Source organism: Gopherus flavomarginatus, chromosome 1 (genome assembly GCF_025201925.1).
Source record: "Gopherus flavomarginatus isolate rGopFla2 chromosome 1, rGopFla2.mat.asm, whole genome shotgun sequence".
Lineage (NCBI taxonomy): Eukaryota > Metazoa > Chordata > Testudines > Testudinidae > Gopherus > Gopherus flavomarginatus.
In genome coordinates this window covers 33,465,736-33,493,166 of record NC_066617.1, presented here as the reverse complement: position 1 = coordinate 33,493,166, position 27,431 = coordinate 33,465,736, and the positions used below count along the sequence as shown (strand labels likewise).

At 42.7% G+C, this 27,431-nt stretch overlaps 1 protein-coding gene across 3 annotated transcripts in view; it reads right to left on the bottom strand.

Moving 5' to 3' along the window:
- The window catches only part of GRAMD4 (GRAM domain containing 4), a 175,450-nt gene that overhangs the window by 135,164 nt on the left and 12,855 nt on the right, over positions 1-27,431 (bottom strand). The window contains exon 1 of one of the 3 annotated variants that reach the window (XM_050936213.1): positions 11,258-11,425. The exons of 1 other annotated variant lie outside the window; for it this stretch is intronic. In XM_050936213.1, coding sequence (XP_050792170.1) covers positions 11,258-11,286 — 29 coding nt within the window. In that variant the 5' untranslated portion in view covers positions 11,287-11,425. Of the gene's footprint in view, positions 1-11,257; positions 11,426-27,431 lie in introns of those variants that run through there. One more of the 3 variants, XM_050936214.1, reaches the window with a different exon arrangement.

The window sequence follows — 27,431 nt, the reverse complement described above, 5'->3', positions numbered from 1 at the left end:
CTATGGAATAGGGATTATAAATTCTATTTCTATAGTATGAGACAATATATTCATGTAACATTTGAGAAAAGTTTTGTAAATGAGTTCCAATAGTTCATGGATTAGGGACCCAATTTTATGGAGTTCCAGGGGCTTCTGTATAGATTATTTAGGTTAATCTTTCTATCTACCCAATAGGACCCATGCTCAGTCTAGAAGATACCATCAGAGAACTGCAAAACTAAGCATCTCAAACTATGGATTTGTGTCTCCAGAAATAACATAACATGCTTGTTAACAGCAAAAACGTTTAATATAATACAATATAATATGGTGAGAAATAACAGACCTCAACCCCATTGTCTCTCTGCAAATTTCTGTACATAGAGTCAATCCCTTACCTCTCTCTAAAAGTGCAAAGTTTCAAAAAGTTCAATGAATAGAAGATTGTTGGGAGCGGAATAGATTTGGACAAGGAGAAGTCTGGAGATAAATGTGAGAAGGGAGGGACAGCAGAAGAAACAAAAGTGAAACTGTTTGAGCAGCATATTCCAGAAGCCTTGAGGTCTTTCTGAGTGTAGCCTTCATTGATTTGAGCTCTACCACACCATTCTCTCACTAGAAGGGAAAAATCTATAACGGCAGCAAGCCGCAAAAGAGACCCAGGTTGGAAATAAGAACCATTCAAGAAATATATGTTTGCTGCTGATGTTTTAAAGAAAGTTACACCAGTGAACTGGTGGAAGTCATTAAGCACTTGGATTCGGAGACTGTTGAAGTGATAATCGCTCTTAACGACAGTAGCTTCTTCTGCCAGTGTAGAAAGAACATCTTCCTTTGGACTAATTCATTCCAAATTGAGATATCGTTTGGGACCTGAAGAAGCCGGGAAACTTGTTTTTCTTTTCCAGATTATGAACAAACAGGAAAATAAAGGTGCAGACAACTGAGTTAACTGCAGAAGCCAATATCATGTTGACCTGGCTGTGTGAATTTAATTTTTTAAAATATTTCATTTAACTATTTTAGTTAAAAAACAACAAAAACAAACCTAATTTTAAAAAACTTGAAATATGCTTGTTTTGTTAAAACATCATGTTTGCTGTTGAAGAAAAAAAACCAGAATACATAACTTCATTGTTTTAGTTAAATAAAACAACTTAAATGTCTGTCTTTAATGTGGTTTGTGTAGTCTGCCTCCACGAGGGGAATAGCTACCAGCGCTGATGCATTGTCTACACTGGCACTTTACAGCACTGAAACTTGCAGTGCTCAGGCAGGTGTTTTTCCACACCTCTGAGTGAGAAAGGTGCAGCGCTGTGAAGTGCCAGTGTAGACAAGCCCTTAATGAATTCTTTGCATCACTCTTCAAGGATGAGGATGTGATGGAGATTCCCAAACCTGAGCCATTTTTTTAGGTGACAAATCTGAGGAACTGTCCCAGACTGAGGTGTCACTAGAGAAGGTTTTGGAACTAATGTATAAATTAAACTGTAGTAAGTCATCAGGTCTGGATGCTATTCACCCAAGAGTTCTGAAGGAACTCAAATGTGAAATTGCAGAACTAACTGTAATCTGTAACCCATCATTTAAATCAGCTTCTGTACCAAATGACTGGACGACAGCTAATGTGATGCCAATTTTTTAAAAGGGCTCCAGAGGTGATCCTGGCAATTATAGGCCGGTAAGCCAGACTTCTGTACCAGATAAACTCACTGAAACTATAATAAAAAACAGAAAATGTGGAAGTGGCACAGATGCTTAATAATTTCTTTGTTTCGGGTTCCACCAAAAAGTTTGGTGGCAACTGGACGTCTAACATAGTGAATGCCAGTGAAAATGAGGTAGGATCAGAATCTAAAAGAGAAAGAACAAGTCAAATCACCAGGGCCTGATGAAATGCATCCTAGATTATTTAAGGAGCTGACTGAGGAGATTTTTCAAAGATAATTGCTAATGACTCAAATGTCATGGAAGACAGGAGACAGAAGACTGGAAAAGGGCAAATATAATGTCCTTTTATGAAAATGGAAATAAGGACAACCTGGGGAATTACAAACCAGTCAGCTTAACTTCTGTACCCAGAAAGATAATGGAGCAAATAATTAAGCAATCAATCTGCAAACATCTAGAAGATAATAAGGGGATAAACAACAGTCAGCATGGATTTGTCAAGAACAAATCGTGTCAAACCAACCGGATAGCTTACTTTGACAGGGTAACAAGCCTTGTGGAGGAGAGGAAGCCGTACATGTGGCATATCTCTACTAAAGCTTTTGATACTGTTTCACATGACCTTCTCAAACAAACTAGGGAAATAAAACCTAGATGGAGCTACTATAAGGTGGGTGCATAACTGATTAGAAAATAGTTCCCAGAGACTACCATATGTACTCACTCATTAGCCCATTCATTTATAAGCCAACCTCCCCAAGATAGATAGGTAAAAATAGCAAAAAAATGTACGATCCTTTCATAAGTCAACCCTATATTTCAGGGGTTGGCAAACTTTGGCTCCTGGCCCATTAGGGTATGCCGCTAGCAGGCCTGGACATTTTGTTTAACTGGAGCATTCACAGGCACAGAGCCCCTCAGCTCCCAGTGGTCGCCACTTCCCGCAGCTCCATTGGCTGGGAACGGCGAACCGTGGCCACAGGGAGCTGAGGGGCTCCATACCTGCAGACGCTCCATGTAAACAAAACGACAATGTATTAGATATTCAATGTAATGATTCCACAGAGTTTAAAATCATCAAATTTTAGTGTAGACCAGTTTATAAGCCAACCTCCATTCTTTGATGAGCCACTTTTTTACCAAAAATATTCGGCTTATGAACGAGTATATACGGCAGTTATCAGAGGTTCACAATCATGCTGGAAGGGCATAACAAGTGGGGTCCTTCAGGAATCAGTTCTGGGTCCGGTTCTGTACAATATCTTCATCAATGATTTAGATAATGGGATAGAGAATACACTGGGAGGGGTTGCAAGTGCTTTGGAGGACAGGATTAAAATTCAAAATGATCTGGACAAACTGGAGAAATGGTCTGAAGTAAATAGGATGAAACTCAATTGGGACAAATGCGAAGTACTCCACTTAGGAAGAAACAATCAGCTGCACACATACGAAATGGGAAATGACTGCCTAGGAAGGAGTATTACGGAAAAGGATCGGAGGGGCATAGTGGATCACAAGCTAAATATGAGTCGACAGTGTAACGCTGTTGCAAAAAAAACAAACATCATTCTGGGATGTAGTATCAGGAGTATTGTAAGCAAGACATGAGAAGTAATTCTTCTGCTCTACTCCACACTGATTAGGCCTCAACTGGAGTATTGTGTATAGTTCTGGGTGCCACATTTCAGGAAAGATGTGGACAAACTGGAGAAAGTCCAGAAAAGAGCAACAAAAATTACTAAAGGTCTAGAAAACATGACCTATGAGGGAAGATTGAAAAAAATTGGATTTGTTTAGTCTAGAAAAGAGAAGACTGAGAAGGGACGTGAAACAGTTTTCAAGTACATAAAAGGTTGTTACAAGGAGGAGAGAGAAAAATTGTTTCTTAACCTCTGAGGACAGGACAAAAAGCGACAGGCTTAAATTGCAGCAAGGGCAGTATAGGTTGGACATTAGGAAAAACTTTCTGTCAGAGTGGTTAAGTACCGGAATAAATTGCCTAGGGAGGTTGTGGAATGTTCATCACTGGGGATTTTTAAGAGCTGGTTGGACAAACCTGTCAGGATGGTATAGATAATACTTAGTCCTGTCTTCAGTGCAGAGGACTGTACTAGATGACCTCTTAAGGTCCTGTCCAGTTCTAGGATTCTATAATTCAGTGATAACATCAGGGGTCTAACACCTGTTGTCAGTTAACATTAGGGGGTAAAGTGAAAGCAACTTCCAGCAACACAATCAGATCTAGACCTGAACAAGAAGACATTTTTCCATCCCAGGAAAATCTGAGATTTTGAATTGTTTTCTCCCCAATCCACAAAAGTTAATTTCAAAAATTTCTATCAACCAAAAATAAAAAAATAAAATATAATTAGTACAGGCCAAAGTGTTCTGTTTTGATTTTGGTGGGCAATTTTAATATATACATTAAATTTCAAACCGCATAACCACTTTGAACCAAAAACACAGAACTGTGTTTCAAAAATGTCAAAATGGAACATTTTGCCAATTCTGAAGCTTTAAAAAAAAAATCTGAAATGTGAAACTCATCAAAACCAACACTTTTTTGCAATAAGTTTTGATTTTGATGGAAAAAAACATTTTGTTGATGGATTTCCAATGAGCTCTGGTCAGAATGCAATCTTAGAGACTGTTTACAAAATATAGGCTGGTACTGGAAGTGAGTGAAATCATCATTTACAATGGAAGGAAAAGAAGATAATGGCACAGACTACAGTCATGAAAGCTTTGGAACAACCACTGAACCTGTTAACTTTTAGACCTTATTCTCCAAGTCCATATGGGAGACCTGAAAGCTTTCTGCATGTAGAATCAGGTCCTTATGCTGTAGCTACTGCTTTAGGAACATTCAGTTACTGTTGGCATCATTGCTGGGCTTGATAAATGTGGGGGATCCTGACCAGCAAACTAGCTTTAAAGAAAATTTCAGCAAGTCATGAGTGGCCTTGGCAAGTCATCCAACATTCCTAAATGGTGTTCCAAATTCATAAACACACAACAGCAGCAGAGAAGTCTTGGAAGCTATGATTTATATCTGCTTGAACAGAGTAGTTTCACTTAAAAAGCAATTTAGTTATTGGAACTGTTTGCAGTGTTGTTGTAGCATGGTATTCCCAGGATACTAAAGAGACAAGGCAGATGAGGTAATATCTTTCATTGGACCAACTTCTGTTGGTTAAAGAAACGAACTTTTGAGCTTTCAGAGTGTCACAGCTAAATGAAAGGTGGAACAGATTCTTTAGCTTAAGCAGCTAACACATAAGATTACTGCCCCAATAACTGTATGGGTGAAACCAGGCAATCACTACATTCTCAAATGAACTCACACGGTAAAATAAAAAAAGACAAAAACAATTGCTGTATTGTGTTGTTACAGCTGTGTTGGTCCCAGGATGTTAGAGAGACAAGGACAGAGAGACAAGAGAGAGGTAAAGGATATACCTCACCCACCTTGTCACTTTAAAAACACCAGATCACCTGTGGGCAAACACTTTTTACAAAATGATTAATCCATATCTGACCTCTCAGCCCTCATCCTCAAAGCTACACAAACCCTTCAAAAGATGAGCCCGGGAGGTTATATTCATAACTTTGTTAGACATTAAAAATCAGTGTCTTAATAAAAAGACTGGATTTTTATGGTTTATTACAACAATCTGTAACCAACTAAATTGGTGTTAACTGGCCACTTCACCTTGAATAGCCTCTTATAATATATGTTACCGATTTATGCTAAACAATCTGTTCTACCTTGCATTTAGCAGTGACCCTCTGGCCTTGCCTACATTACTGAGCCCTCGTCCAGACTAACCCGCGGCATCGGCGGGTTAAAATCGATTGCTCGGGGATCGATATATCGCGTCTAGTCTGGACGCGGTGTATCGATCCCCGAGCGCGCTTACATCGATTCCGGAACTCCATCAATCCGAACAGAGTTCCGGAATTGACGCGGAGAGCCGCGTACATCGATGCCGCGCCGTCCAGACTGGTGAGTACCTCGATTTTAGAAATTCGACTTCAGCTACGTTATTCTCGTAGCTGAAGTTGCGTATCTAAAATCGATTTTAATTCCTAGTCTGGACGTGGCCAGAGTTTTGTCAACACAAGTTACACCGACATACAGCTACCACTGTAATTAAACTGCTGTTGCATGCCCACAGTAAGCTCCTTGTGTCAGTGCAGTCCATCCACAATAGTGGCTCTCCATCAACACAGAGCACTGCACTGTGGGTAGCTATTCCACTGTGCAATTGGCTGCAGGATGCTTTGGGAAGGGTTTGCATGCCTCACAGGGGCAGTTGCTGTGCTGAGCCTGGCACTGTTTGTTTGTACCATGCTATGAACCTTGTAATTACTGCTGTGTGCCCAAGAAGTAAAACATTTTAAATCACTTTTTAAAGTAACGCTTGGTAATCTCACCAAACTGACATTGCTGAGCACTAACATAAGAAGCCCAAAGAAGTGTGTACATGTGTGGAGGGGAGTGTGTGAGACAGGGTGTGTGTGAGAGAGAGAGAGAGAGAGAGAGAGAGAGAGAGACTGAGACTGAGGGGAGAGGGGAAAAGTGTGTATGTGAGAGAGAGAGTGTGTTGGGGAAGTGTGTGTCAGCACGCAGTCTCTAAGTTCAGACAGCTGCCAGAAGCAACCAATCCTGAGGCAGAAGCTGGTACACAGACAGCTGGTGTCCCCAATTCCCCACCCCAGCTCAGAGACCAGTACAGCAGCAGGGGGCAGGAAACACCCCGACATCAGTCCCTGCCTCTCTCTCCAGCTCTGCACAGCAGTCTCTCCTCTGCCCCCAACAAGAGCGGCAGCCTGCCCTGCCTGCCTCCCGCTGTGGTCCTAGTGGCGGGGAAAGCAGAATTACTTGTTAATGTTTTGATTATGTGATTCCCTCCCAGCTCTCTCTCAGCCTCCTCTCTCCAGGGAGGAAGGAGATCCACCCCCTCCCCTGTAGTCCAGGCAACATGCTCAGCTGGGTGGTAGCTTTGTAAGCTCTCAATGCTGAGCAGTTTCAAAACTTTCTGGGGCTTTGAAAACGGAGGTATGCATGACTGTGTAGCTGGATGCAATGCAGTGGATTCAGAAGAGTGAGCACAGCAGTCATGGTGAGCATTGTAGGATACTCCTGGGGAGCAGTTACAGCGATGTAACTAATGCAGCATCTACAATGACGCTTTGTCAAACTAACTTTGCCCCAAAAAGTTCTATGCCTCTCATCGAGGTGGCTTTATTTTGTCAGCAAAACAGAAGAGTTCTGTCGGTGGGTGGAGCATTATAGTGTGTACATCTCCACTGTTTTATCGACAAAAAGCTGCCTTTTGCTCACAAAACTGGGTAGTGTAGACAAGGCCTCCAAGTACCTTTCCCAGATCTGAAGGGCTCTGTTTAGTTCAAAAGCTTTTCTCTTTCACCAACAGAAGTTACTCCAATAAGAGATTATTGGAACTGCAGACTCATGTAATATGGATCCTTTCATCTCAATCACCAACTGTAATACAGTGTAGTTTGATAGTGACCTAAAGTCATTACAAACTGATGGCTTTTTGGTAGCCTACATGAAATGACGTGCGAGTCTGAGTCCATTTCCTGGTTGACAGTTCACCACCAGAAGTGGAATCACAGGTTTTGCGATCCCAGCAGAGGAAGCCAGCTGAATAGGTTTGGAGACTGAACAACTCACTTCTAGAAGTGGCCCCTCCTAGCCAAGTTTGAAGCCACTAGGTGTGGCACCTCAAAGAAATGTATGTATTCTGTGCATGAAGTTCAGTCTCCAGAGGTCAAGTAGACCAGGACTTTTCAAGCGCAATATATTCATTTAAAAAAAAAAAAGTGTGGAGGGGGAAGAGATGGAAATAAAAAAATATGTAAACACAAACTTACTTGGAGAAGAGTTCCGTGTATGCTCAAAAGCTTGTCTCTTTCACCAACAGGAGTTGGTCCAATAAAAGATATTACCTCACCCACCTTGTCTCCACATCCTAGGACCAACACCACTACAACAACACTGCAGACATTCTTGAAATAATGCAGGAACTGACTAAGATAAGAATGTCTGAAATGTTTGCAGTGCTCGTCATATGCTAAGCTTTGAAGTCACTGCTTCATGGTCATCCTGTGAGATCTGTATATTGAAAAATGTGCTACAAGTTATTCTATGCCCTTAGTATGCATAGAATAGTATGACCTTTAGTCTTTGCCTTAGTATGGCTGAGCTAATACCTTGTGTTAAATATCAATGTTCTGTCTGAAATGACAGAGAGACCATTTTATATCTAATAAAGGCATAGCTTAACCTTTCTCATGGAAAAAAAGCAAGTGGAGCAGGACAGAGAAGCTGGACTCAGTGCCTAGAACCTCCTACCATCACCTAGTGGAGGTCTGAGAAGAGATCACAGGGAAAGAAAGAAAAAGGCATGGCCTACTAATCCTATCATCTAACAGAAAGTAACCTCCTGGCATCTCTTCCTGCTGCTCCTCCAATTACCTCTACCCTGACAGCATAACTCCAGTAGGAATCTGCTGTCTTCATCTGATTCCCCCATAACAATCCAAAAACCTTGCAGGCGGGCAGTGCAGGGAGGGAGAAGCACAAAGGGGGAATGGGACTCCACAGGAACTGGTTGCTGTGCTACCTGAGGCAACTAGCTCTATAGGAAATATCTGGGGAGCCAGATAGGAACAATGGTGCAGGAGAACCTCTCTACTCCATCCCCAAAAGTCCCATCAGTCACTATGGGGTTTGATCACTGATGTACCTACAGGAGCCAAGGTGAAAGAAAGACAAACGCCATTTTCCACTTAAACAAGTGTGTTTGGATTTAGGGATATTTTTGCCAAGTTTACAACCAATGGCCAGAATCCTGAAAGGAACCAGGTGCATAGGGTCTGACAGCATGTTACTCCTCGCTGGCACAGGGCCTAATGCTGTGCCACCGTGATAGGGCATGAGAACCTGAAAGTGAACTAGACTTTCTAGTTCATCTTCCCCATCCACTTCCCTCCCTCCTCCATAAACAGGCAGCATAAGAAAGTCCTGAAATGTAAATCAGATTTTTAGTTAGTTTGCATAATTGCTCATGTTACTAATAACATAGTTCTAAAACACTCAATCTCATAAGTTTAAAACTGCTTTAAGCTTTAAAAAGACTTCCATAGAAGTGTGTTTCTGGGAGCCAATGCACTTTCACAAGGATATCACTTCCCTGCATTTTTAGTAACTGCAAATAGACACTTGAGGAGGTGCTCAAGAGAGTCTGGCTTGCTGTACAGACTTCTACCATTTTAAAGAGAAAAGTTAAACAAGTATTTAACATCCATAGATAAAAGCTCTAAGGCAGAATCTTCAGAAGCTCTAGAGTATCTGACATTCTGAAGTACTGTAACTACATTCTCTAGTTTAGTAAACATGCTCATCTCCCTCCACATGAAAGCTAAGGTCTAATGCAATCAATCTTTCCCATCCTTCCCCCTCACCACACTCATGCTTAAAACTCAAGTTTACTCAATCTAAAATGTATTAGTATAGAAGAGTTTACAGCTTCAGTAATTCAACTGACTCTTGATAACACTTCGCAAACATTTTTAGAAAAATCACTTACTCCTTACCTACAAAAGGACTCAGTGAAGGCTGGAGAGAGGAATCTACCAATATATTTGTGGGCATACCCACCAGATGACCATTTCTTCAATAAGCTTACTGGCACACAGCTTAGCCTGTATAACACCAGACATTTGTCTATCAGTGGAACTCAGATGAGCCTCTACCCTTCAATCCATCCCCCTCTCTTCACTGTCTCTTTGAAAGAGGAAAACCCTAGACAATTATTTGCTGCTCTCATTCCTTCATTCTTCCCCTGTCTCCTGCTCCACATTGTCAGTCATTTTCGAATACACCTTATTGCTAAGATAAATGCATTTCAGATAATACATTGCTGATATTGCATTTAAGCATGCTTATTCAAACTAAAGATAGACATTCAATCTCTACCTAATAAAGTAACTAGACAATGATTTGCAGTAGGTCTTACTCAAATGAAAATTCAGTCAGTTTGTATGACACCAGATTAGGCTCTTTATACAAGACACTGGTGACATATGCCGGGCAGTAGTGTGCAGGTCACTCCTGTCCTTCACTTCTGCTTCGGGAAAGACCCTACCAGCCACCCCAAAGAATGCATTACAGTGCTAAGGACCAGCTTCCACTTGCATATCAGAGAAAAGTCTCAAGATCAGAAATGGTAAAGTGACCCTGGCAGACTTACCCCATCAACCACAATCCTCACTACAAAAATGAATGCATCGTGCAGGGGAGGTTCCTAGTGTAAGAGTATCCCTATGTGCTTAAGGAGCATGTGAAGTATCTTCATCTCCCCCAGTGTCTGATCTTTATGGAGATTATTAGTGTGTACTTACACGATACTATTAAGTCTTACTTCATAGCTACTGAAATACCAAGGGAAACAAAAATAAACTAGTTCATTAGATATTTCTTTATTTGTAAACCTTGATTTACCTAACTTCTTGAAAGGAATTAAAGCCAAATACACTTCAACATGAGAAGGGCCAGGAATAATTTCCATAACAACTTGCAGAGGTAAGAGCAGGACGACCCTCCAAAGCAAAATGAAAAAAAAAAAACATAAAAAAGCAACAACCAGGCCAAAAAGGTAGATGGAGAAAAATCACTATTTTAGACAGTGAGAAACATAAGCCCAGAGAGGATAGTTGTCAGAGGTCACAGAGCAAGTAAGTGGAACAAAAACAACCCCAAAGGCTCCCATTTCTAATCACACTGCAAATAAACTGACCATACACCTTCCTGCTCTCACCTGAGACAGGCCACAACATACATACTTACACAGTGGTGCTTTCATCAGCAAATACAGCACCCCATCACCCTCACAAAAAGGGTTCTGCTTCCATGGAGTAAGACAACACATCCACCAATACTCAGGATGCTGCTGTCACATCGAACAGTGAAACACAACAATCCCCCTACACATAACCCCCAGGAGTGAACAACCCCCCCCCCCCAATACATAGCCCCAATACTGAAACATACACGAATCCACACAATACACAACTGCATGCAAATTGTGAAGCACAACATAGCCGCTCCCTTCCCTGCTCACATCCAAGAGAACACAACCACCCCACACAATATACTTAACCCTTCACATCCGGAAAGCACCACACAAATGACATTGATATCTGCACAGGGCGCTGTTCCCACAGGCCAAGGCAAGGCGGGTCACGCAGAAAGGAGTCGGGCCCTTCCACCAGGTCTCCTTGGCGCTGGGAAGCTGCTCATCACTCCCCACATGGATGCCAGACAAAGGGCTGCAGAGAGGCAATGGCCCCACGGATGGGAAGGCAGCAGCTCTCTGCCCCTGGGACTGGGTTTGGGGGACGGAGAGCGGGTGTCTCCTTGTCCCGGGAGGGAGCAGGGAGCTCGCCGCACTGGAGAGGAAGGGGCAGCTGCCTGGATCTGGAGACAAGGGGGCGTTTCCCTCAAGGGGAGGACAGAGGGTCTCCCACAGGCCGGTCTCCGCCATCCCTCCCCCGGGCGCTGCGGACTCACCCTGCCCGGCACTCGGTGCACACTCTCATCCACGCGGGCGGGCGGACGGCGCGGCTCTGTCCGGCTCCCCGCCGAGCCCAGGGGCCGCCCGGCGCGGAGGGATCCCGCTGCTGCTGCTGGGCCGGGCGGGACACTCAGCCCCACACCCAGCCGCTGGCGGGGAGACGCGCTGCCCGTCGTCTGGCTCCCTTCTCCGGCCGCCAGGCCCGCGCCGCCGCCAGCCCCGCCCCGCGCCCTGCGCAGCCGCACCCCGCCCCCTCGCGTCAGCGCTCCGAGGGGCGGTGCATCGGGGGCACCGCCGGCCCCGCGGCCCCCAGCGGAGCCCCCACCTCCCGCGGCCCGCGCGCTAGCGCTCACGCTGCACCGGGCGGCAGGGGCGAGTGTGGGCGCAGCCGCTCGGCGGGTCTCAGCGGGGCTGGGGGCCCAGGCAGCTTTTAGTCCTTTAGGGCTGTTGAGAGAAACCGGTCACCGCCCCCCCCAGTGCACCTGCTGCTGCGCCGAGCCTGCGCCCGGGGATCGCCCGCGAGGGAGTCTAGCCGGGCTGCCATCTGCCTAGGCACGGGGCTCCCTCCAGCCGTCCTGGGCTGCGGCCCGCGATGTCCGTCTCACCCGGCATTTTTATTGTGGCACCGGAAAGCCGCCAGCAAAGTGCGGCTCCCGTTGTGCAGTGCTCGGGGCTTAGCAACACGCAGGGCGGCCGTCCCGCGGGTCCCCCTTCCCCGCATTGTGCTTCGCGCGCGTGAATAGCTCCCTTGCAATCAGCTGGACAGGACTGCTCACAGCCTGAAAGTTACGGACACGCTGTGTAAGGTTGGAGGTCCCTGCCCACAGGGCCCCGCAGTCTAAGGCTCTGATCCTGCAAACATGGATCAGGTGAGTAGTCCCATTGGTGGTAGCAATGGTGCTGTTCATGTTAGTGAAGTTACTCGCATGCACAAATGTTTGGAGGATTAGGCTTTCAGAAGACCAGCACATAAAGAGGGTGGGAGGAAAGTCAATCAGATCGTACACATTTTATATCTACATTATAGATATATATGTACTGTAGTTATTTAGTAAACATTACATACCTTTGTTATACATTATATATAATTTACACACTTTATATCTATGTATTTATGTATTGTTATTTAGTAAACATTACATACCTTTCTTATACATTACATTTTATCGTGCATTATTTGCTGCATATTGTGCTGTATATTAATTATCTTTTTGTACACTATAGAATATAGACAGTTATACTACTTAAGGCCCTATTATACCACTTTTCTTGTACATCACAAGCTTCTTTTGACTTTGGATACACAAGGAATAGGTAATTGGGCACTTGTGCAATTTAAACCATATGTCATACACTTTTTGTGATGCATTCATATACCTCATTCTGTGTTTCTAGTAGAATGAAGACAGGATTTAGCTTCTTATGTGTTGTATCCTTCAGACTCCTGAAGGGAATGATCTTGACTTTTATATTTTTGCAATTTCCTTTGAGAGTACTGCTTCTTGTTGTTGGATGTTTTGGTTTGGATTTTCGTTCACTTAGTGATGATTCATTACATGTTCTTTGTCCTCCAACATTATTGTGTTTCACGTCATCTTGTGCCCTTTTGCTCACATGATACTTTTGACGCTAACTTTTTATTTTTAAACTATCAAGAATTTATGAATCAAAAGGTGGGGGAGTCACTCTGTGCAGTGGCTGAGTCAGCCGGTGGAAAATCAAACCAAGGAGGGAGTTTGTGCAATTACATATCACATTTACAAATATGGTTTCATTCAGCTTCACATGCTGCTCCTGTTACTATTAATAAAATTCTGGTTTCTCAAACTGGTCTACACTGGGAACCTTGTTTGGTCTTCTTGGGGTTTGACTCCATTTCTTCAGTATCAGTTTTATTACAGCCTGTTCTTTTCCTTTATTTTTTTTTTAATATTTCACTGAATGCATGCTAATGACAGTAAGAATTTGTTAACATGAATGCACATCCTACACCCTTCTTTGTTCATAGTATTTGACGTGCAAGGGAATGACAGTTTATTTACCAGCAGCAATTTAATTTTTCCTTACATATTGGTAAGTTTTTCTAGTTATTTAACTTTTCTCTAAATTCCATCCTTGTTTGTTTCTTAATCCTGTCCTGAACTATTTTGCAATGGTGTTGTGATAATTTTGGAGGAGCAGGAACTCAGATGTTGAAATATTTTAATAGAGCCCAGGAACATAAGGGGACATGGGGACAAAGGCTGCTTTAGCCATAATGAGGTCCAGGGACACATTCCTGACATGTATTGGCACTGCTTTAGACTATAACAAGGAAGAAAAAAGGGAGACAGCATGAAAGTGTGTTATAGCCAATAAAACAGGGACAATAATCATTCTTCTTCCCTTTGGTCTCTTCTTTTATGCCCTATTTGAGATCAGGAGATTATTCTCCATCTCTTTTTTTAATCTCCTGCACTTCCTGGTGCCGGAATCATCCCTCCTTGAAGCAGCAGTACCTCCTCTCTGAGACTGTCAAAAGTGCTGTTCTGGCAGGATATGTTTTCTCCAGCCCATTCTCTCTTCCATTTCCTCAGCTTCTTATCTTTCTTTCTTTTTCTCCCATCACCTCTCTCTTGCTTCTCATCCATTGTTTCTCTCTTCTTCCATCCCACCTAATTGTAGGTCTGTTACCACCTTTCTCTCCACTTTTGCCTGCTCCCTCATTCTCTACCCCCCTTACTGTGTCCTCCCCCTTCCTTCTTTTCTCCCTCTATCCCTCTCTGCTTTTACATTCCCCTTTGCTCTCTGCCCTCATTCATCCCACTTCACATGCCACGGTTTTTCCCTCTTTGCTCCCTCATTCCATGTCATGATTTGCCACTCCGTTCATCCCTTGCTTTCTTCCCCTTCCTCACCCCAATCCACCCTTTCCCCTGGTTTACACACCCACATTAATCCACTCCAGATCTTCCATTTCCCAACTGTCGCCTGGGTGCTGACTCACACTGCTAATCCAGTCCTATTGCATATCCTGATCCACACTTCGTCATAGTCTCAAGTACTCTGTTCCCTGCGCTGTCAGAAATACATGTACAGGTAAGTATCAGGTAGAGGAAGGAATAGAGAACACCGACTGGACTGAACGTTCTGGAAGATTCAGGCATGGACTTCTGAAAGTAGCATGTTGAGCCTACAGTTTCAATGTAGGGAAGCAAGGGGACTATCCCGCATCCCTCAAAAGTGCCAGAGGTCTACTCTGGACTCGCCACACCCATGAGAATGAGCATTGTCTCGCAATTTCTGATTGTTTTCTTTTGTCTCTGGTTTCTTTTGGGTTGAATTCTTTAACCCTTCAGATGAACAGGATACTGTCAACTTTAAAAAAATCACACTGCTGTCTGAACACTTTTAGCTCCTATTGTTACAAGCAACACCTAAGGGTACTGGAACTGAAATAAGTAAGAGGGGGGAAGTATGTGTCTCTTGCCCCCTGTCCCTGGTTTGCTTTTTTTGTACATTAGGCAGCATCTTTTGTAGTCATTGTCAGTATTCCCCCTCTTCATTCAATTAGGCTCAGATCCTGTAAAGAACTCCGTGTGGGTGCAAGGTCTGCCTCTATGGAAGTAATTGCAGGACTGAGACCTTAGCTAGTAAGTTTCCCTGGTTTCCATACAGCAGCTTGTAGGGGGGATAAAAATAGGAAAATGTCATTGTGGAACCATATGTATCATTGCAGGGGAGGGCGCTGAGGGGCAGATGTGTGCACCGGAAAGCTACAGTAGACAGTGTCCTTTAATTCAGTGTGCACTAGTAATTCGACTGAGGGCTAAAGCCAAGTGTTAGGTTTGAACCTTTAATAATAAAACATCTGATTAACAATTTAACTGTCTTCTCCTTAAAAACAAAAAAACCTCGAGCAATTGGCTGGAATCAAAACAGTTCCATCCCACAGTATCCACCTCCACTTTTTGGCAGCTTACCTGAGTCAGAAAGAGAGTGGGACAATTTATATGCCTCCTACAGCAGCTCAACATTTTCGTTTGTGTTGAGTGTTAATCATCACCCTTATCATGTCCTTTCACAGACCCTCTTTAAGATATGATCTGTCAGGGTTGAAAATTTTATCTTCCTAAATATCTCTGGCACTACATGTTAACAAGTTTATCCAAATCTATAACAAATTTGCAAGTGTTCCTTGTAATAAATATATTATGCGGCTGTTATTTATTGAGCATTGGCAGTTTGCTTATCCTTGTACAAACATAAAAGATACAATATTTATGTCACAAAGAGCTTAACATTGAAATGAGACATGACATTTCAGAAATATGATACATAAGTTGGAAGGTCAGTCTCAAAATGATGCAGAGGATCATCACCAAAAGACTTAGTGAAAGAAATGCGTGTTGAGGAAGGAGATCATTTGGAGTTAACAGAGCGTGGTTCAAGCATAAGGGTTTGCAGGGAAGAAGATATAAAGATGAGAGTGAGAGGAAGATGAAAGGGTGTCAGTAAGGTGTAGGCTTAGGAGGAACATCCAGTAGGCATTGGAGGGAGATTAAGAGGAACTGAGTACTGAAATGTAGGGAGTTATATAGAGCCCCAAAAATCAGGCCAAGAATATTGTATTTGACATGGAAGGTGAGAGGAAGCCAGAGAAGGAAAGAGGAAGGCTTTAGCAGCATTTTATCACTGGAATGGGGTGAAATGAGATGCAGGGAGGCAGCAGTCAAAGCTGGAAGGAGGTTACTAGTGGAGTTCCTCAAGGATCGGTTCTGGGACCAATCTTATTTAACCTTTTTATTACTGACCTTGGCACAAAAAGCGGGAATGTGCTAATAAAGTTGGCGGATGACACAAAGCTGGGGGGTATTGCTAACACGGAGAAGGACCGGGATATCCTACAGGAAGATCTGGATGACCTTGTGAACTGGAGTAATAGTAATAGGATGAAATTTAATAGTGAAAAGTGCAAGGTCATGCACTTAGGGATTAATAATAAGAACTTTAGATATACATTGGGGACGCATCAGTTGGAAGCAACTGAGGAGGAGAAGGACCTTGGGGTATTGGTAGATCACAGGATGACTATGAGCCGCCAATGTGATATGGCCGTTAAAAAAGCTAATGCGGTTTTAGGATGCATCAGGCGAGGTATTTCCAGCAAAGATAAGGAGGTGTTAGTACCGTTATATAAGGGGCTGGTGAGACCCCACCTGGAATACTGTGTGCAGTTCTGGTCTCCCATGTTTAAGAAGGATGAATTCAAACTGGAACAGGTTCAGAGACCGGCTACTAGGATGATCCGAGGAATGGAAAACCTGTCATATGAAAGGAGACTCAAAGAGCTTGGCTTGTTTAGTCTAGTCAAAAGAAGGCTGAGGGGCGATATGCTTGCTCTTTATAAATATATTAGAGGGATTAATATTAGGGAGGGAGAGGAATTATTTAAGCTTAGTACCAATGTAGATACAAGAACGAATGGGTATAAACTGGACACTAGGAAGTTTAGACTTGAAATTAGATGAAGGTTTCTAACCATTAGAGGAGTGAAGTTCTGGAACAGCCTTCCAAGGGGAGTAGTGGGGGCAAAAGACATATCTGGCTTTAAGATTAATCTTGATAAGTTTATGGAAGGGATGGTATGATGGGAGAGCCTAATTTTGGCAATTGATCTTTGATTATCGCCAGATAAGTATGCCCAGTGGTTGGTGATGGGATGGGATCTGAGTTACTGCAGAGAATTCTTTTCTGAGTGCTGGCTGGTGAGTCTTGCCCACATGCTCAGGGTTTAGCTGATCGCCATATTTGGGGTCGGGAAGGAATTTTCCTCCAGGGCAGATTGGCAGAGGCCTGGAGGTTTTTCGCCTTCCCCTGCAGCGTGGGGCATGGGTCACTTGCTGGTGGATTCTCTGCAGCTTGAGGTCTTCAAACCACAATTTGAAGACTTCAATAACTCAGGCATAGGTTAGGGGATTGTTATAGAACTGGATGGGTAGGGTTCTGTGGCCTGCTTTGTGCAGAGGGTCGGACTAGATGATCACATTGGTCCCTTCTGACCCTAGAATCTATGAATCTATTTTGAAGTTGAAACAAAAGGCTTAGCCGTAGAGAAAGGACAGTTTTTATAAATGTTGTTTATTACTCTGAAACAAAGTTAGGCAAGCGAAAGGCTATTCATGAAGGTGGAGTGGGGAAGTTCATATCAACATAATATTATAAGCTTGGCTGAAGGGAATGGAGAGTTACCTACAAAGACAGAAAGGAGGGGAAGATGAGGTTAGTTGCCAGCATGCTGAGTTTGAGAGGTGATAGGACATCCAAGTGGAGATGCTGGAGAGGCAGTGGAAGATCTGGGAGTGTAAACTCTGTGGGGTAGGAGCCATGTCTTCCTATGTGTTTAGATAGCGCCTAGCACAAGAGTGCTGTTTTGTTGATTGAGATTTATATTAGCATAAAAATATGTCTTTACCGCATGTTAAAGATACAGAAAGAAATGCAGCAGCCACCTTATATCCCCCTGCTCCTTAAAAAAAAGATGCTGTGCATATTCAGGCCCTCTGCTGATCATTATTCTCTTATTATTAAATGAACATAATCAATGAGGGAAAGAAGTCAGTGTGAGGAGATAGATTTAGGAGTCATCAGTACAGAGGTGGTAGCTGAACCCCTGGCATGAATGAGCTCACCCAGGAGTGACTACAGAGGAAAGAGGAGATGGGGATGAAGAACACAATACTAGGAGACATCAACAGAGCGTGGGAAGGAAGGGGGAAAGGCAATCTCCAATGGATATGATGCAGGAGCAGATATGATGCAGGAGCAGATGTGAAGAGCATAGTCATGAGAACAAGTGGCAGAAGTGGGAGTGATCAACTGTGTTTAAAATGAGACATCGTACTGTCAGATCACAAAAGCAGGTTGTAGATGATAGAGCTCTCACTGGCTCAGTCAAGGACAGTTGATTGCTCTTAACTCACATGTTGGAGCTGCTGCTTTTGAACTAAGAAGGCCCTAGTTTGAGCCTAAATTGCAGTAATTTTCAAGGTGAACTCAGTTATTGGTAGTGTGCTCCTAGTTTCTAGCCACCAATTAGAAGTCAGTCAGGAACTACCATCACCCCTGTTGCATCACATATTTTTTCCACCTGCTCATTTGATATTTATCTCTATCATAGTGGTTGCAGTGACGGAGACTGTCTCAGGTTCAGAGCTCTTAGCATCCTTGCTTGATGTGCACAGGCATGCGTTCCAGCTTGGACTGTAAACAGTTTGGGACAGGGAATTTTTGTTTTGTGTCTGTATGGCATCCATCACAATGGAGTCCTAGACAATGACTGGAGCTCCTAGGGACTACTGCAGTACAAATAAATAAAATATGCATACATGTTAATTTGGCAATCTACACTCTTGCTCATCAGTTTAGCTGGTGTAGCTCCAATGGTCAGACCCCTCGCCTAAGGCTATATAGTTACTTAATAACATTGAGCATTGGCATTATGAAGATTCTTTTGTTTCTGATTACACGTTAGCATTTATAATAGGTATAAGAATAACTAAACAGTAAAGTGAGAAGTAGGATGAGGAAACTCAACATATTGACAACGTCCCTTTAAATACTGTAGTTCTGAGATAACCTTAAATACCAATATTTTACCCAAACTGGGGCAGTGTGATCTAGTGGTAAGAGCAGGTTATGGGAGTCAATAGTCTTGCATTCTATTCCTGTTATTACTGACATGCTATGTGACATGAGGAAAGCTACTTACCTCCACTGTCTCTTAGTTTCCCCATCTGTAAAATGGGTTGTTATAATATTTATTCTCCTTTTTAAAGTACTTGGCACTTACATATCAACTTTCACACAAATATCTCCAAGTATTATTAACAATGTTTACATTAAAATTATCACTACTTTTTCAAAGCTCAGTTGTAACACTGGATGAAATCTCATGATCTCGACCAATCTCTTCCACATAGTTTCTGGCAGAGTATGTAATAATTGTAATAATTTTGAGCTTGTACCCATTTACTTCTTTTCTACTTCAGCCAGAATGCCTGAGTTTAAATTTTATGCTCTGAGGCAGCCACAGTTTACAGTAATGATAAAGAAGCCTTCACTTATTCCAGACCTTCTTGATAATAGCACACACTCTGCTAATCTTTCATGAGTCTTCTGAAATGTAGAGGGCTGTATAGTTTTGGGTAAGGTAACCTGAAAAATAAAACCTGATTTTAAAGTTATTCATTTAAAAAAAATTTCACTCTGATTTATTACTGGTATAAAATAAAATGAATAAATATATGGAGATCTACCTATATCTCATAGAGCTGGAAGGGAAGGGTCATTGAGACCAGCCCCCTGCCTTCATTAGGCAGGACCAAGTACTGATTTTTGCCCTAGATTCCTAAGTGCTCCTCTCAAGGATTGAGCTCTCAACCCTGGGTTTAGCAGGCCAATGCTCAAACCACTGAGCTATCCTTCCCCCTGATTTTCAAAGGGAGCACCCTTTTATGTCAATAAGAATTCACTGCCTAGACTAAGAAGTTCATGGTATTTATTGCCCAACTGGCATCTTATTTGATTGTGTGTGCATGTGTCACATGTACCCACATGACATTAAGACAGTGTAAAAGTCTTTCTATGCTATGCTTTCCACAATACAGAGAACTGAACTCTCCATTACAACTCTGTTGTGGATACTACAATCATTGCAACTTCTCTAGGCTGCCTTAGTGGCAGCATAGGTGTGATCTTTGCCCATATTCTTCTATGTGGTTTGGTAACAGATAGCTGTGAATAGAGGCCTGAGTTTTTCACAAGTGTGAAATAAAATGAAAACAACCCATAAAGTTAAAAACAAAAAAACTTTCCCCACATTGGCTGCTCCTGTCCTATGGGTCTGGGCCTGGCTCCACACTCTTGAGTGTTGTGACCTGGTGCGTGGAATTGTAGCATTGCTCAGCTTTGGCCTGGCTGCTTTGCTATCATGACAGGGCTTCCAGGCCAAATCTGAGTGAGTGGTGCTGCAACCCCATGTAGCAGGTCACAATGCCCAAAGTGGGGAGCCCAGACCAGTCCCGTGGGCTCACTCTGCAGTGCCCCCAGACATCCCCCACACATCCCTGGGGTCAGGATCAAACACCCCACTGTCTGGGCCTCCCACATGAACACCCAGTGGCAGGACCTGACACTGGGCCTCCAATAATAAAACAAAATAAAGCCCAATTAAAATAAAACTGAAAAATGATACAAATTAAAAAGAACGTCACAGGGCTTTAGCTATGAAGGCTCTATTACAGGAGGTTTTTAGATCTATGCATATTTCACCCAGTCCAACTGGTGTGACCACAGTAAGTATTTGGGATGAGGCCAGAGCAGCATAAAAGCCTGAGTTTGGCTGGAGGAAGATAGCCCTGGCACAAGCACTGTGGAAGACAGCCATAAAAATATCTTCCAAGGACCCCCTACCGAGCCTTGGCTGGGACCAGAAAGGACATGTCAGGGATAGCTGACTGAATCAGGCCCCCAGGTAACTTAAAGCTGTCTTAATCTCCCCTACCATGCCTCATGAGTTGCAAGTTCTGGGTTGTGCCTCTTTTTCCCTATATGTTTGGTCATGGCTGACAATATATTTTTTCATCACCAATGTAAAAATATAACATGGGACTTCAGTAGTCCTTCCATTATGGAAAAAAAATAATAAATTGTTCACATAAAAGGTATAATAATAAGCTTAGGGGACTGATACCACTTATTCATACCATTGGTAGCATCGAGAAACTGGGGCCCTGTTGTACTAGGTGCTGAACAAACACAAGAGTGGGAGTCGGAGTATATTCTTTTACTTTCCCCAATGACTGTCAACAGTTAAAAATTGAGTGTGATTTATAAGAGCCTTGGTGTTGATACTTTGGCGGGAAACATGCCTATTTTTCAATTCTCCGATATTTAATAGAGGTAGAACTGAGTATTATGTAATAAGTGAGAGAATAATGTATTAATATGTATGATGATGTAGATATTATTCCAGAAGCTGGTTGCCTATTCACATCCATTTTCATCCTTCAGATTGGCATCTCTGTAGGTTTTGTAAATGCTAAGGAAGATTTATACAGGTTTGGGCAATATTATATGGTTGCTGAGCTACTGGTATGCTTTGTTTTCTTTTTTCACAAAGCTAGATTGCTGCAGCTCTGTTTGAGGTCTTCTCCCTAAAAGAGGCTGGCAGACCATAAGACCCGTCTGAGAATGCAGGACTCCTCTGCTAAATCACCCTATGGGCAGGTGCTAAACCCTGCATTAAGATTTATGGTAATTACTACCGACAAGTTGGCAGGTGAATCTAGTTAGCTCCTGTCAGGCTATAAAGGAGTTAGAAGCCTCGCCTTAGGTAAAGGGATCTAGGACAAAGGAGAGCAATCCCAGAAATGGTGAAATGTAGAGTAGCAGGTTGTTCTATTGTGATAATTTAATTTACTAATAACACCAAACTAGGAGTGAGTTTGGACCCTGACTCAGAATCTGTGTGCTTTGTGAAATATGGGTTAGAGACTCAGCCTATGCACGCTCCCTTAATGTAAATTCATCTTTGCTTTCAGTGCTTCAGGACTGGCCTGAGTAGTGAGGGTTCTCCAAGTGTAATATAATACCATACATCTTGAAGCCCTGGATCTCCTTTGGGGAGAACTAGCTGAGTGTTGATTTCAAGCTTCTGCTATGTACCTTACCAGAAGTACTCTTAAAAATTTTGTGTGTATTGATCTGTGTGTGACAGGTTGCCCCCTTCAAGGTGCCACCTGATGTGTTGAGCTATCATAAGCCCACCTGTTCTGCCAGCATGGGCCCACTTTAACCTGTCTTGTAAAACTAGGCTCTTAAGCCTCCTCTAGTGCACAACAGGCAGGGCCACACCTAGCTACAGAAAGTCAGACACTAAGATCAGCTCTGGGAAGACTCAGCTTAAGGGGCTTGCCCCAGCACTCCGGCGCCTACCTCCCTTGGAGTACAAACCCAAAGGTATATTGTCTTGCTCTGTATAGAAAAATCTGCACAGCACAAGCTCATAAAAATTTACCATCTTCCTCAACATGGAGAGATATACACTCCTACTTGCCCCCCCAGTTAGAAATTGCACAAAATGGGTTTAATAATAAACAAAACAAATTTATTAACTATAAAAGACAGACTTTAAGTGATTAAAAGAATAGCAAACAGAACAAAGCAGATTACTTAGCAAAAAATCCCATGCAAAGTAAGTTTGATTCACTAAAGAAATTGGCTACAAATAGTAATTTCTCACCCTAAAAGTTGTTTCAAGCAGATTAGAGAGATTCTTGGAAGCCAGCTGCATTGGCCTGGAGTTTGAAACTTCAGGTATTATTACACACGGGCTAGACAACCTTCAAGACTGGGCTTAACTCTTCACCCCCCAGTTCAGTTCTTGCTTCCAGGTGTTTCCCAGTGTCTCTTTGGGCAGGGAGGCAGAGGAGAACCATGATGATGTCACTCCCCTGCCTTATATAGCTTTTGTGTATGGTGGGAACCCTTTGTCTTCCAGTGGCATTCAAGGTGGGTGGGGGTCCAGTACCAGGTGGCTCAGTCACATGTCTCAGCAGGGTCATAGCAGCCATTACTTGCAGGCTGTTTGGAGGGTCCACAGGAAGACTAAGCTATTTCATAGTCTGTTGTCTTTACTGCCGGGCCATCAGCCCTGCCTGACTTTTTCACTGTTGTACCTCAAGGACTAGTTGCGGGTGTTACCCAAAGTAGCACATTTGAAATACATGGTCAATATTCCTAACTTTAGATGATATATGCCTATAAATTGGATAATCACATTCAGTAAATTATAACCTTTCCAATGATACCTTACATGAGCCATCTTGCATAAAGTATATCTTAGTTATACTGTATTCATATAATAGTATTTCTAAGAAGAATATGGGGTGTAATATCACACTGTGGAAAATATTAATTCTTCTTTTTTGCATGTATTAGACTTTAGTCAAGCTGTGCATGATAATGAGCTTCCAAAATGAACGCTGATAGTGTTCTTATTAACATGCAGCTAAATGTAATTTTTAAAAGGACTTTTAAAAAAATGCTCTTCTTTATAATAACAACATCTTCAAAGAATACAGAGCCCCATTTTCAAAGGTGCTGGACATTCCAGACTCTAGCTGAAGTTTAAGGTGAGTCCACCATCTCTGAAAAATCAGACCCTGGGGCTCAGTCTAGGTTAAACATTAATTGTTTTCAATAGCCATCATAAAGACAACAGTATTTAGCCTACTGAGAAAAGCTTTTCTTCTACCAATAGTGTGCTTTTCTCTTAGCCAAACATTTATTTCTCCATGTGTTAGAAGTGGGACTGAACTCTGTCTCTTGTTTAAAAATTCAAATTATACATCCTGTATGCAGCACCGTATGACCTCAAATATCTTTGCTTGTGCATTTGCTACGATGTCACCATAGCCCTGAAAATAGTTTGCAGCTCTGGCAGAAGGAACATGAAACATTGTTTTTATGGGCCTCTCAAAAATAGCTCTTCTGGTATTTAAGATATGTACGTTTTCCCCAAACTACAAACAAATACTGAGATAGGAAAACACACACAAGTGTAAGCACAATCATGTGGCAGGGGACAAAGACCTCTGGCTATAATAAGTCATAAAATTTGTTTCTTATAGGTTTCATAGGATTTGTGAAAGTATTATACAGGCTGGCAGCAACACAGAAATCCTTAGTTGTTGCCAGCCTATGTAACACTCGCATATATGTAACTCTAGGGCAGATAATTTTCTAATCTTCTCACGGTCAAATACATCAGGTTAGAATCAATAGGAACTGCATTCATTTACCCAAACATAAAATTTAGCTGTCAGTGTTTAAATGATCACTTTGTGGAAAATGCCATATTTCAAATACAGTGGATTCTTCCTACTAGATTATTTTTTTTAAATTGTGGTCTGTTAAAAAGGAGGCCTAGAAAGAGAAGATGAGAAAGATTGGTATCTACCAAACCCCATGCTCCTTTGCAGGAAATTAGTCATTTGGGATAAGCTCATCTTGTCCTAATAAATGATCCCTATTCGGTGTTTCAAAATAAGGCAAATATAACATCACCACTACTGTCTCTAACAATATATGACAGAGAAAATAATTCCTTCTGGTTTGAAACGTGGCAATCAGTTTTTGCATGTGACCAAGCATCCCCTCATGCATCGCAATGAATCGTCAGTATCGGAACCCATTTATACCCTGAGATACACTTGAGATCCAAGTTATCGCAAAGTGTCCATTTCTTTTCTAGAATTCCATTAATGTGAGTCCTAACAGTATCTATTAGGATTAGAGAATTCCAAAAATTGAGTGCCTTTAAGAAGGAATGAATTGAAGTTTGCAGTAATACAGTATTCCAATAATAGCCCTGTCACTTGATGGCAGTCTGGCCATTCCTAAACTGCATTTTACAAACGTTTTGTCTGTGCTTTTATAAATCTTTCTGAACAGATGAAAGAGCCCATTAGGACAAGCTTTTATTTTCTTTCCATGGGAACATACTGTAATTTGCAGCCCTTCTTTGTGCTTGGGAGATGGTAACACAAAGAGTAGCAGCAAATTTCAATTTAAGTTCCTTGACATGTAGGATTAAAGCCAGATTTGCTTGATTTGATTCTGCAAGAGGAATTAAAGAAAGTAGAATTAATTGGACAGAACTAACAAAACAATTCTGATGTAAAGAGCTGAGTAAATGACAGTGTCCAAATGGTTTTTATTTACTCTATCAAGGACTAAAATAGCTTGTCAAAAATTTAACAAATATCAGGAGCATTCAAACTCTATTAATAAAGTTTGAAGGCTAAGATCTCATGCTTTTCCAAAACATGTTCATTTTTTTCCTTATCAAAAACTCAGAAAAACAAAGTAATAATTATGCCAATATAACTTCTTAGGTTCATTTAATATATTATGACTGGAGATCAACTGTGGATTTAGAATGGGCTATGGAACTGAACAGCTCGAGGTCACTGCTTTGAATCTGGTCCATCCTGATAGGATTTGAAAAGCTGACAGCTGTTTGGCTCCATATGTGGAAAGTGTTGGGGCTCATAGTCCAAATGAGCCAATAAACTACCCGCCTACCACAGCTGGTACTAGCTGGCACCTTGTTCTAATCACTCTCTAGGTATTTTGCTGCCCCAAGCATGGCAAGCAGGCTGCCTTCGGCAGCTTGCCTGCGGGAGGTCCCCGGTCCCATGGATTCGGTGGCATGCCTGCGGGAAGTCCGCCAAAGCCGTGGGACCAGCAGACCCTCCACAGGCTTGCCACCGAAGGCAACCTGCCTGCAGCCCTCGCGGCAACTGGCAAAGCGCCCCCCGTGGCTTGCCACCCCAGGCACGCACTTGGCGTGCTGGTGCCTGGAGCCGCCACTGATCACATCAGTGAGACCAAGAATGGAAAGGGCATAGACACCATCATCCACCAACATCTCAGCCCTTAAAATGGCTCTCTCCAGATAGGGCTGCAGCCAGGATTCACTGGACCTAGGGAAGATGTAGACAGAAATAGGTTTTTCTGGGTTGACTCGTCATCCCATTTTAGACCCCACTGCTACCTAGATACTATAGTGATTCATGTTTTATTTAAAAAAAAAAAGAAAGATTTCTTCAACTTGTTTCCTTCCCCATTTTGCTTTCCCTCTTACGAGGAGAGCCAATAGCATGTGAAGGTTTTTCTTCACTTTGCTGAAGCAAATGATAATTGGCACAGAACTGGACACATCTGACACCTTTTACTGACCTGCTGGTTGTCTTAGATGTGGAGGGTAGTAGCAGCCAGTCTGCTCTTTAGAACTGATTGGGAAATAGTTTTTACTCTGCAGAAGATTTTGATGAGAACTTTAAAAAGTCATTTTCATCAACAACAAAAATTGCAAACCAAAAATTTTCAGCTGAAAACCAAACATTTCTATTCAGAAATGCTGCCTTGGTACCTCATGGAAGTTATAGTTTGCATACGTCATGTCTCTCCTATGGGCTAGGAGGCTCTCAAGCTGGACTACATCTTCTATGATGCCCCATGATTTCCCCTTTTGGTGAGCCCATTGTGATGCACCATGGGAATCCCTGGCTGTGATGTGTTATGGGAAATGTAGTCCAACTGGGGAGATCAGCCCAAAGAGGAGAATGAGGGCATAAGTCACCCAAACTGCAATTCCCAACAGACCTTGCGGCAGCATTTCCAAATAATTTTTTGATTTGCAGCTAAAGACTAAAGAGTTTTCAGATATTTTATTTTTTCATATGGTGTGATGGGGTGTGCATACCCCATACTGGGAAGGGAAGGGTTAATCCCACATTATGGATGGAGGAAGTCCCGTCCCTCAGATTGTACTGAGCATGCTCCAGATGCTACACTAGTATAAAGGAGAGAAGCCTAGCTCAGTCTGGGCAGAACACCAAGGAAGAAAGACACTTGGAGGAGTCTCCAGCCCAGGAGCCATTAGAGCCTTTGCCTGCGAGAGCCAGAGATCCCGAGACCCGGACCAGAGATCTGTTGCCATCGGAGTCCCAGGGAGTTACCTGTGCTGAGAAGCCCAGAGACCCCGATGCCTCCAGGCCAATGCAGGCTACAGGAAGCGGCACAGGGCAAGGGATGTGCTGACCACCACTTCCCACTGCCCCTATTGGCCTGGAGCAGCAAACAGTGGCCAGTGAGAGCCGTGATTGGCTGAAACTGCAGATGTGGAAGGTAAACAAACTGGCCCGGCCCACCAGGGTGCTTACCCTGGCAGGCCATGTGCCAAAGGTTGCCAATCCCTGATCTAGGTGTTGGAGAGCACACATCAGAAAACAAGGATAGGGTAGGAACTGAAAAGGTGAAGTAACAATTAAGCAAACAGAGTTTAGCTTAAAAACATGTCTAAGCTATGACTGGAACGAGTAAGATCCCACCCACAATATCCAGCAAGTTAATGGGGCAGTAGATTGCCCATGCTCTACCTGGATGGTAGACAATCTGGCATCTTTCAGGAGCACTGTGTTAGCTTAGAACCTGGGGCAGAGGTGGGAATAAAGATTAATAAATATGTAAAGAGCACATTAAAAAATGTGAAACAGTCTTCTGGACCATGATTGTGTGATATTTTCTGTCAAGAAGCCAATCCAAGAACAGGGGCAAGCA